This window comes from Papio anubis, chromosome 5 (assembly GCF_008728515.1).
Source record: "Papio anubis isolate 15944 chromosome 5, Panubis1.0, whole genome shotgun sequence".
NCBI lineage: Eukaryota > Metazoa > Chordata > Mammalia > Primates > Cercopithecidae > Papio > Papio anubis.
The window spans coordinates 153,216,130-153,228,213 of record NC_044980.1 but is presented as its reverse complement, the minus strand read 5'-3'; the positions used below and the strand labels follow the sequence as shown (position 1 = coordinate 153,228,213).

General features: G+C 41.2%; 1 protein-coding gene across 3 annotated transcripts in view; it reads left to right on the top strand.

Annotated features, from left to right (window-relative positions):
- The window catches only part of ATP10B (ATPase phospholipid transporting 10B (putative)), a 365,220-nt gene extending 354,886 nt beyond the window's left edge, over nucleotides 1-10,334 (top strand). For all 3 annotated transcript variants that reach the window (XM_031666580.1, XM_031666579.1, XM_031666581.1), the window contains 2 exons: nucleotides 3,433-3,620; nucleotides 7,550-10,334. In XM_031666580.1, the coding sequence (XP_031522440.1) occupies nucleotides 3,433-3,620; nucleotides 7,550-7,997 (636 nt within the window). In that variant the 3' untranslated portion in view covers nucleotides 7,998-10,334. The remainder of the gene's footprint in view (nucleotides 1-3,432; nucleotides 3,621-7,549) is intronic.
- The last annotated feature ends 1,750 nt before the right edge of the window (nucleotides 10,335-12,084 follow it).

Sequence of the window (12,084 nt, the reverse complement as noted above, 5' to 3'; positions counted from 1 at the left end):
TTTTCTTATAAGGGCACTAATCCCCATTCATGGGGGCTCTCCCTAATCACCTTCAAAAGGCCCCACATCCAAATGCTATCACATTGGAGATTAGGGCTTAAACATTATTAACTTGGGAGTAGGGGGACATAAACATTCAGCCCATACAAAAAGGATGCATATATGATAAAGCAAAAAAGCATCCATAAACGTGGGTAAACATGTACATGTGTATGAAACATGTCAGACTGATACTGAATTTGTGTTCAAGATTAAAGAGGTCATTTGCAAGAGATATACCCTTGCTTTAACTGTATCTATAAGAGTTAATCTTTCCATAAAATCTGAAGTAAATATAAGATTAAAATTGATGAAGCTGAATGTTGGGTGTATGAGGTTTATTGTCTGCATGCTTGAAATATTTCACAGCAATTTAATTACACTTTTAAAAAACTAGTCCAAGATATTTTCCAAAAGGAACTCTCCTCTCTATGACTCTCTTAATCATTAGATTTTTTAAAACCATTCAAAAGGTGTAATGCCCTGAAAGGTTTTTAATCAGGCCTCAACATTGTATTAAATGAGTGGTGAGACTAAAGATTCTGTATTCTGATTGAACACTCAGTCCTCTTTCTCAAAGCACTGAAGCCATCTGCTTTAAAAGAGAAAAAGTACTCTTTTAGCACTATTAACCCACGTAATGTATCTTCAGACTAGGTACCCTGAGTAGTTAGTGGTGATTTCTGGTGATTTGGGGAAAGGAGTCAGCTACTAAAATAATTATGAAAAGTATGCTTCCGTTTTGAAAGTAGTTGAAGCAGGAAGAGAATCTATTTCTTCCCTGGGTAGAAATATAACAAGAATTTTAAGAGCTTTGACAGTTTCAGTCCCCATTAAAGCAATTGAAAAAGTTAGCTAATTGCTTTCTTCTTCAGGAACTGGCGCTAGGTTATTTAGATCACATCCCTCACTGAGAACAACAAAAAATACTGGATAACTTTAAAAAAGGAAAAAAAAAAACTCTTTAAAAGCATGAGCAAGCTGACAAGTAAGCAATGACCAAACCTCGGGGAAAGGGAGATGCTAGAGAAGCAAATTGAGCCAATGCCTTTCTTAAGGGTATTGGCAACTCTCCCAGAAATGAACTTTTGTTTTGGCAGACTTGATTGAGCAAAAGGTTCAGAAATCAATACCTAGAATCCTAAGTTGGGAGTCTAAGAGACAACATTAAAATAGGATTTTTTTTTCCTCTGTGCTGAAAAGAGCAGAAAGAATCAGCACCAATTTGCCCTGGGGAAATTGTGACCACAGACTGGCCTTGGGTACATATGTAGCCCAGGTTCATATCACCTGTGTGAGCCAAACTCTCACCTATGAATTCAACTTGAAGTGCCTCAAGATTAGCAGTGCCCAACGATTGCAACACACACACACACACACACGCACGTACACAATTCCTTTCTAGAGAAAGTTACCTTTATTCTAAGCCTCAAGTTGTGTCTAACTTTGAGCACAATAAGCACATTCAAAAATAATGAACCTCATAAAAGAATGAGTCCATGAGTGAAAAACCAAATATCAGAAACAAATATTTTAGAAACCGGAATTATCAAATATAAATAAAAGGAAAAGCTATGTTTACTATGTCTAAAGAAATAAAGAATATGCTTTAAAATATCTGCAGGGATTGGTAAACTATATAAAGCAATCTAGCCGATTTGAAAAATCAATAGAACATTTAGAAATAAAGACTACAGTAAGTTTCAATGGTTGGCTAAGTAGAAAATTAGATATAGCTAAGGGAAGAATTATTGAATTGGTCAAAAGGAGTGTTCAGACTATAAAACAGGAAAAGTAATGAAAATCATAGAAGCTATATTAAGTAAATAGAATGATATTTTAAGTGGTCTGACATATATTTAATCAGAGTCTCAGAAATGAGAGAGGGAATGAAATATAGGCAATCTTTGAAAAGATTGTGATGAGAATTTTGCTGAAGTGATCAAAGATTCAAGCTCAGCAAAACCCAAGCAAGATAAATAAAAAGAAATTCATACTTATTCTGTCATAGGAAACTATAGAACAAAAAAGACAAAAAAAAGTTATAAAAGTAAGCAGACTTTAAGAGATAAAGATTTCCTTCTAAGGAAGAGCAAGTAGAGATTAATAACTTTTCAGTAGTAACAATGAAAGCCAGAAGACAGTGGAATGCCATATTAAGCACACTGAAAGAAAATAGCTGCCGAACAAGAATACCATATTCATCAAAAGACGAATTTCAAGAATATCAACGAAATAAAGCATCAGCATATCACTATCAGACTCCCAAAAGGACATTTTACAGGATGTACTTAAAAAGAAAGATACCTCAGGTGGAGGGTCCAAGGAATGAAGGCAGGAAAAGTGATAAGCATGTGAGTAGACCTTAGTGAATACTGACCATACAAACAATAATGCTAGTGACTTGAGTGATTTTAAAAGATGACAGAATTTAAACAGCAGCAAAAGCAGCCAGGAGGGATGTAAAGAGAGTTAAAGTGCTCTAAATCTTGTGTGTAATTCAGGAGGATGGAAAACTAGTTGTAAGCTTTAGACTGCGGTAAGTTTGCTTGTTTAGACTGCAGTAAGTTTGCTTGTTTTCACTTATTGAGTAATCACTAAAAGAATAGGAATGGAATATATAACTTCCCAACTAGGAAAGAAGGAAAACAAAATTATACGAAATAGTCAATATGTTTAAAAGAACAATAGAATGACTATAGTTAACATTAGCCAATTGTGTATTTCAAAATAGCTAGAAGAGAATAATTTGAATACTCCTAGAATAAAGAAAAGAAATATTTAAAGTCATGGATGTCATGATTATCCTAATTATATATGAATATACCAAATTATTGCATGTATCCTGAAAATATATACATCTAATATCAATTTTTTAAATTAAATAAAAATAAAAGACAACAAGAACGGGAAAAGAAAAGCACAAACCAGGCAGGACAAAATACAATTAAAAAAAAAAAACAGAATACTGCACTGCTTTGAAAATGAATAAACTACTGCCACATGGAAAAAATGGGCTCATCACACAAACATAACATTGAGGGGAAAAAAAACAAAAAGTCATGCGAAACATGATTCTATTTATCCATTTAAAAACAGGCTATGTAGGAAAACCTAGATAGGTAGTAAACCTACAATGGATAGCATAGAAATTATCACCAAAAGCAGGGGTGAGACAGAAGAATAGGGTCTTCTGGGGTATGTGTGTTCAATTCTTCATGGCAGCAATCTGGGTGTTTGCTTTATAATGATATATTAAGCTGCACCCTTTTTTGAATTTTGTGTGTGTTGCATTTCAAAAATAGTTTGAAACAAAGTTAACCAAGTAGTTTGATTACCCTGCCTCCTAATCTCAGCTTACCTTCAACAGTGTTTGCTTCTTTCCCTCCACAGACCATTTTCCACGGAGTCGTGCTCCTCGGCAGCTTCCTGATGTACTTTCTGGTATCCCTCCTGTACAATGCCACCTGTGTCACCTGCAACAGCCCCACCAATCCCTATTGGGTGATGGAAGGCCAGCTGTCAAACCCCACTTTCTACCTCGTCTGCTTTCTCACTCCAGTTGTTGCTCTTCTCCCAAGGTTTGAGCACTGGGGCTGTGTTTCTTTCCTAAAATTACCAATCTCCCTTTAATAAGATATTTTTAAAACCCAAGAGTCAGGAGTTTGGCTTCTGCTGGGATCCTTGAGGCTACTGTTTCAGAAACAGAGAGGTGGGACAGAAAGAACGATGAATGACCAAGGAGGCAAATAACATGGACTGTGGTCCCAGGTTAGCCACAAAGTAGCGAAGTCACCAAATCAGTGTGACCTCCGTTGTGACATCTATAAAATGGGAGTATCAATTCCTACCCTCCTGCCTTACAAATATTTTTGTGTTATAAGGAATTAGTTTGAGAAGCTCTGTGGTCCTTTTTTGTATTAGTCCAGGAGTCTCATACTCAAATGCCTACAAGGACAGGCCAGCAAGTTCAGCAAGCCAGATGGCGTACAGACACTGGAAGAAAGAGCTTCTCAGCTTCTATCATGGACACAAGGAAAGATCAAGTCAAACATTTCAGAGCTTCAGAGTTTTCCCAGAAATTCAAATTTTGCATGAAATTGCCAACATTTAAGTATTATTCAAATTTGTTTAAACACACACTTTCCATACAAGACCTGCATTAGACAAATTATCCATGCCCAGGGACTATGTCAGATATTTCCAAGTTAAACCCTCTACAGTAAATGTACCTTTTCCAGAAAAATAGCAAGAGCAACTATAAATGCCTTGACTTTCCTTGGAGCTCACTCTTGACATAGGCTCTCCCATCTAGTCTCTCATTTTGTTTTTGCCATGAGCTAAGTGTTGGGCAGAGCTATGGCTCTAGTACCCCGCTCATGGGACGGCGGAAGTACCAAGAGGGACCAGAATGTGTTCACAGGCCTACCACCGATCACAGTGGGAGCTAGGTTCTCCCAACTCAAAGGCCGGTGTTCTATTCTGCAGCCCACACTCTCTAGTCAAAGCAGTGAACTTGACGATGATGTGCCCACAGGCAAGACTTAGCCTCTTTCCATCCCTAGGATCTCACCACTCTGAACATCGCAATCAAGCCGTTTTATCATTTTAAGCGATAGCAAATAGACAATTATACAAAACTTTTTTTATCCCAAAATTAGATACCCATCAACAGGCCTTACTTCATTTAATAAGTTTGGTGGTTTTCTTAACCTCGTTTCTCTTGCCCCTAGGTTCTCTTGCCCCCAAGTTCTCTTGTCTTCTAACTTTATGTTCTCTCCATAAACAGCAATAACTGTCATGGATTTAACAATTATTTTTAGCAGACGACTCTTCGTCATAAATTCCCAGCCCAGACCTCTTTTATGAATTCCAGACACATCTTTCTAGCTAGCTATTCGTCACCTCCACTGGCCAGATTAAGTCTGAGGAAACTGGGAGACATTTCTAAGTTAATTCATGATTCCACCCTCTATCACCAGCACCACCCCAGAAATCTGGGTACCTCTCTAGAGTTTCTTTCAGCAAATGCTACCCACTTAGGACAAAGGCAGGCCCCGAGGAATTATTCTTGACATCACCTGCTAACCCACACCCACGTCTAGCCTTTCACCAAGTACTGACAGTTCTATCCACCATGTATTTCTCAAACTCATCTATTTCCATTTCTACGGCCACTGCTACCAATAGACTATTACCCTTTCACCCCAAATTATTTCAGTAGTCTCCTATTAGATCTTACTCTTGTCCATTATCGTTGGCTCAAAGTGTGATGTCACCTATTTATAACCCTCCAAGGGCTTCCCAAGACCTTTGCAGTAAAGCACAAAAACCATAAACCTGGCCCACAATTCCTCCCTGCTCTGCTTGTGCCAACCCCTCCTGGGTCATATTCCCCTACTCTTGTCACCACTCCCCAAGCTTCAGCCATGGTGCCTAGGTTTGGATTCTCATCCCCTTGGCATGGCTACCTCCTATGCATCCTGCAGTTTTCAGCTTTAAAAGGTTACTCTGTGTAAACCTTTCCCCAAGCCACCACCTTCCTCCTCCATTCATTTTTTCAGCAAATACTTTTCAAGTCCCCACAATGGGCCAGGCCCCCAAAGGATTAAGCCATGAACACAAAAGACAAGCTTTTTGCTGTCATGTAACACGTGAATATAGTTATAAATGGAGGGGGCATTTCCTCAAGGAAGAAACACTTAAGGGCTGATAGGGTATGGGTTTGAGAAATACATAGCGGGTGGAACTGTCAGCACTTCCTTCCTTGAGGAAGAAACACTTAATTTTAGTGATCGGGTGTTTGACACTCTCATGGCCTTCTCCATTTATAACTATATTCACATGTTACGTGACAGCAAGGACCTTGTCTTTCCTGTTCATGGCTTAATCCCTTGGGGGCCTGGCCCGTTGTGGGAACTTGAAAAGCGTTTGTTGAATAAACCAATAGAGGAGGAAGGCAGTGGCTCAAGGAAAAGGTTTACACTACGGAAATTCCAGTTTTGAAGCAAAAAGTCAAATATTTCCTGGGACACATACATGGCCTTACTACTTCACTGGGTGAGATGTGAGAGAATGAAAACAATTTATCTGGTTCCATGCGATCTACTGTAATTTTCAGAAATCTCTTGCCCACTGGCAGGGGTTGGCTGGGCAGGGGTGGGAGGGTCACCCTGCAGCTTTTAGACGTAGTGGAAGAATAGGAGCCTTCCTGCTTATAAGACTTCAAACAAAAAATTTTTAAAGACTATCTTTGGGAATGACCTCAGATGTCCTCCAGGCCAGATAGATTACTTTTTAGATAAGGCAATGGACATCTGGAAAGTGGATGTGAGTTGCCCACTGCAACGGCTTGTGTATATTTTCTCCATACACCACATAGTTTTATTCACATTCTTACCCCTTTCCTTGCCTACACTTTGAACAGAGAGAAGATTCTAGACACAGATAAAGACTTCCAATTCCAGGCCGGGCACAGAGGCTCACGCCTGTAATCCCAGCACTTTGGGAGGCCAAGGTGGGCGGATCACAAGGTCAGGAGATCGAGACCATCCTGGCTAACACGTGAAACCCCGTCTCTATTAAAAATAAAAAAATAAAAATTAGCCGGGCATGGTGGTGGATGCCTGTAGTCCCAGCTACTCAGGAGGCTGAGGCAGGAGAATGGCGTGAACCCGGGAGGCGGAGCTTGCAGTGAGCCAAGATCGCGCCACTGCACTCCAGCCTGGGTGACAAAGCGAGACTCCATCTCAAAAACAAAAAAAGACTTCCAATTCCAGAGTCTACTACAGACTGTATGCAGCTTGGCAAGGGTATAAAAACCTTGAGTCAGTCAACAAGGAGATCTGTTAACATCTCAGGAGACTTTGGGAATCTCACCTCACCTCTTGGGGCCCCTATTTCTTTATCTGGCAAATTGTTGTAATAGGATGACATTGTCAAGTCAGCAAGGCCCACAGATTCAAGAAAAGAATGTGGATTCTAAAACTATTTTAAAATCATCAAGTTTTACAAAGGCTTAACATGACACAGCAATTAAATTTGCCTAAATTGGAGTAGCCCAGAAATAGAATGCACTGCTTTGTGCATGGCAAATAAGACACAAGTCTTTGGATTCAGAGTGTGTGGTTCTGACCATAGCTCAACCACTGTTGAGTGGCTGTGAACAAATCATTAAATCTCTCAGTCCCTCAGTTTCCTTATCTGTACTCAGAGGCAAACTTAAGTAATAACCTCATGAGATTGTTGGGAAAATAAAATGAGTTAATAATGCATAAAGCACTTAGAATAGTCCTGGTGTATAATAAATGTTAACTGTTATGTTTTGTTGTTATTTTTTTGTTGAGCTACCCAAGACTAGAGGTGCCCAGGCATGGATTTAATAGCTAGGAGTGCAGTAAAGAGGATCTTGCCCTGGGCAGGGAGCTGGATTCTAAAGACCATCTTTTAATGCTGAAGTTTATGAAGTAATGGAAATCAGAAATATCTTTATTCTGTTATTTCCCACCAGATACTTTTTCCTGTCTCTACAAGGAAGTTTTGGGAAGTCTCTAATCTCAAAAGCTCAGAAAATTGACAAACTGCCCCCAGACAAAAGAAACCTGGAAATCCAGAGTTGGAGAAACAGACAGAGGGCTGCCCCTGTCCCCGAAGTGGCTCGACCCACCCACCACCCAGTGTCATCTATCACAGGACAGGACTTCAGTACCAGCACCCCGAAGAGCTCTAACCCTCCCAAGAGGAAGCACATCGAAGAGTCAGTGCTCCATGAACAGAGATGCGGCACAGAGCGCATGAGGTATGACTCATGCTCAGGGGACTCCTCAGCTCAACTCTCATCTGGGGAGCACCTGCTGGGGCCTAATAGGACAGTGGCCAACTCAAGAGGACAGACTGATATGTCCCGGTGCTCAAAGAGGGGCAGCCATCGCCGATCCCAGAGTTCACTGACCATATGAGGAGCTGCAGAAATCCATACAAACTCAACAGAGGCCACTCAATCACTGGCCCACGTAACCCTTGACCCCTTCCTTTTCATAGAGGAAACAACGTGCCAGTCTTATTCTTTTTTTCTCCAACAATCTTGACTTCCATGGAGGAAGCGCTGTCCCCAAGGGGTTTGACACAAAGACTGGAAACCCAGTCGGCCTTTAGTTTTCTGCTGCTGCCAGGCAGCACATTTTGCAAACAGTTTGGAGAAGGAGGTTGTTTTTGTTGCACTGAGTTCTCAAATTGGTTTAGCCCAAAGCTATTCTTCTGACCCTCTAGATAAGTGTAGCCTACAACCCAATGCAACTGGGCCATAAGTTTCCAAGATTCCAAGAAGTGTATTAACCCAGGCAATATCTCAGGATATGGAAGTCTCTGGGCTTCTTTACCCCTCAGTGCCCAGAGTTAAAGTTTCATAAGAGACTTGTGCACATAAGGGCTTCATCTCGAGTGTATTGTGGTGACGGCCTAGTTGGGATTAACATCCCTTCCATGCACAGCGAGTTGGTTCTGCCTTTTGTCTGTAAGCCAAAGAAAAGCCACGTCTAAAAAGCTACTACTAAAAGCCAGAAAGAAAAGTGGATTTGAACTCAGTGTCACAGACTCTTCTGAGGGTTGTAGGGTCACAGCTAGTGTAAGAGGCATGAAGAATAGACATGCAAAAGGGAACAGGTGAACCAGAGACCCCTGTTTTGACTGACAGGCCATATGTCCCACCATCTGGGGAATCTGACAAGAGGACATAGGTGGCACTCTTTTTTAAAAAAGCTATTTATTATATTTATTTTTAAATAAAACTGCCCATCCTCATTCAGCTCTTAGAACAAAAGAAAAAAAACCTGTAAATCAGGAGATATAAGCACATCCGCACCCAGAATAGGCCCATATGATAAAGCAACCCTGAGCTTAAACAATGACATTTTCAAGGGTAGAGCTCATATGAAACCCCACTCAGCTTATTCCAGAACACCACCCTCTGGAAGACACTGGCCTGCTTCAGTTAGAGGAGTCAGAGGAAGTGTCACTTCACAGGGAAAAGGAGGATTATATAGACTTCCTATCCCTAGAGGTTATGTCAAATATATAAAAGAGCTCAAAACAGTGTTAAAAGAATGAACAGTAGAATTTTAATAGGCTGTCAAGAGAAGCCAGGTCTGCTGTGGGAAAGTATAGCCTAACCCTAGTCTTGTAAAATAAGCCAGAAAGGGTACTGAGCCACCTTAAGCTAGTACCTATATAGTAGGCAAAAAGGACAGAAATAGATGCAATAAGTGTGGTGAGTCTTTGAGCCTATGAGTCGTGCCATCAGCCATAAGTTGACCTATCACTCGAGAACCTCCTCAGCAAAGATGCCAGAAAACATTCAATCAAGTTGGCCAATGGCACAGGGAGCTGGCCTTCTGACCATCTTCCTGGCAAACCTGGACTGGAAGGGCCATTTGCAGCACCGTCCTGGAGCCAATATACTGTTTCACTGCCTCTGCCACATAATGATGTCAGCACTAGCCAGCTGCTGGGTATTGGGAGGAATCCTGCATGAGGATTGCCCACGAAGGGACAGGTACACATACCAGGCAAAGTGGTGATGATGTGAATTGTTCCCAGTAAGGGGACTGAGTGAAAACTTGGAACTCAGGCACCCCAATGTTTTCCCCAAACAATTTCTGGCTACTACTAAAAGCCAGAAAGAACAGAACAGTAGCCTCAGGAGATCTGAGTTTGAATTCTTGCTCTGCCTCCATTCTCTCTAGGATGCAGGCAGCTTGAAGCAGGATGCCACACCTGCAAGTTGGTTAGAATTGCCTTTCTTCCCAGGCTTGACATAGGTATTAAGTCAAAATTACATGAAACCCAGTGGTAAAAAGCCTCTGAAAGCTGTAACACCTTCAGTAATAACAAAGGGATTTTTATTTCAGAGCTAAGGGGAAAAGAGATTGAGAAGTTGAAAAAAATAATGTCTGATTCTTTTCCTAAGTTCCAAACTATAGCCAGCATTTTGATGCTGCTGTTTTTCTTGTATGACCAACCATCCCAGTTTGCCTGGGACTTTCTCATTTTTAAGAGTCCCAAATCCTAGGAAACTGGAGCAACTGATACAACTGGTCACCTACTCTTGCCCCTCTGTAAATCAAGCCAGCTGTGACCATCCAATGTGCCATCTTACAGGGAAAAGTTATAACAACTATTCCCCTATAACATAATGCTAATGATTGTACTTAGTACATTTTTATACTTTTATTATGTTTTACTGATTGGAAATATGTCATCCTTTATTAAAAATAAACGTGGTTTTTCATAGTTGCCTGTCAACCTAAGTTCATATTATTATTCTTTTATATCATTATCACTAGTTCTGAGGACTTTCTCATCCCCCCGTCCTCTTCTGCATTCATTCATTTATTCATTCATTCATGTATCTGTCCAATAAATTTCTGTTAAGCCCCTACTAGATGCCTGACAATGTGCGAGGTGCTGTGAGGAGCTCAATCTGTCTTTGAGAAGCTCACATATTTGTCGAGAATCCAACACCGCCAACCCCCACTGAAAGTATAGAGTATCAGGAACATATTCAGCTATTGGACCCAACATGAAAGTATGACAAATCAAAAGGGCTGTAAGAATTAGAAGCAGTACATGCAGTCTAGAACTCTAACCTGGCTACTACTCTCCTCCTGGAAGCCCAGCACCAACCTCAAATCAAGACTGATTTGGTCCAGCACCAACCTCAAATCGAGACTGATTTGGGTGCCTCTTTTTATTCAATCAGTATCAACTAAGTGCCTGTTGGACATAGCACTGTGATAGGCAGCAAGGATAAAATAAGGAAGAAAAACAGGCCCAGTTCCTGCCCTTAAAATTCCTAATCTAGAAAGCAAGACAGATAATATTAAGGAAGTCAGTCAATGTGATATTACATACTATGAGAGGAAGCAAGAATGGAGATGAAGGGAGAGGAAGGGTTCCCAGGATAGTCAGAGAAGCTTTCTCCAAGGAGACGACATTTCAGCTGAGACCTCAATCATGAGAACAAGACAGCAAAGAAGGGCCCTTTCAGAGAGTTAAGTACAAAAGCCCCAAAGAAGAGGTTGTGGTATTTAAGGAAAAGGAAGGAGGATGGTGTGGCTAGAAGCCAATAAGACAGAGGATGTGCTACAGGATCACGTTAGTAGTAACGACTGTATTTGCTTGCTGTGTGCTAGGTGATGGTCTAAGCAAACATCATCATGGAAACCTCACAGCAGCTTTATAAGGTAAGGGTAGTTACTCTCCCCTATTTCAGTTAGCTTCTGCTGCATAACAAACCACCCCACAACTTGGTAAATTAATGCAGCAATCATTTCTGTGACCATGATGCTGTGTGTAGGCAACTTACACTGGACTCCTCCAGGACGTCTCACCTTTGCTCCACACAGCATCAGCTGAACTTGCTTCTGTCTGGGACCTTGGCTGGTATGGCTGGGATCTCTCTCCATGTGATGTCTCATCCTCAAGGAGGCCGGCCTGGCCTTGTCACGTAGCAGCAACACTTGGAGTGAGAACAGAAGCTGCAAAGCCTTTGAGATGTAAGCTCAAACTCACAAATCATCACTGCCCACCACATTCTATGGAAGCAAGTCCCAAGGCCAGCCCAGTTTCAAGGGTATAGGAAAACACATTCCACTTTTAATGAGAAGAGCTGTAAGTAAACTTGAGGCCATTTGAAATCTACCACATCCTCATTCTCAGAAGCTAAAGCTGATGTGTTATAAACATATCACAGTCATACAATTGACGAGCAGCAAGGTAGCATTCTAATCTGTGGAGTCTGAAACCAGAGGGTGTACTCTTGTTTTTGAGTTGGAGTTTTACTCTTTCACCCAGGCTAGAGTGCAGTGGCACAATCTCAGCTCACTGCAACCTCTGCCTCCCGGGTTCAGGCGATTCTCTTGCCTCAGCCTCCCAAGTAGCTGGGATTACAGATGCCTGCCACCACACCCACCTAATTTTTTTTTTTTTTTTTTTTTTTAGTAGAGACAAGGTTTTGCCACGTTGGCCAGGCTGATCTCAAACTCCTGA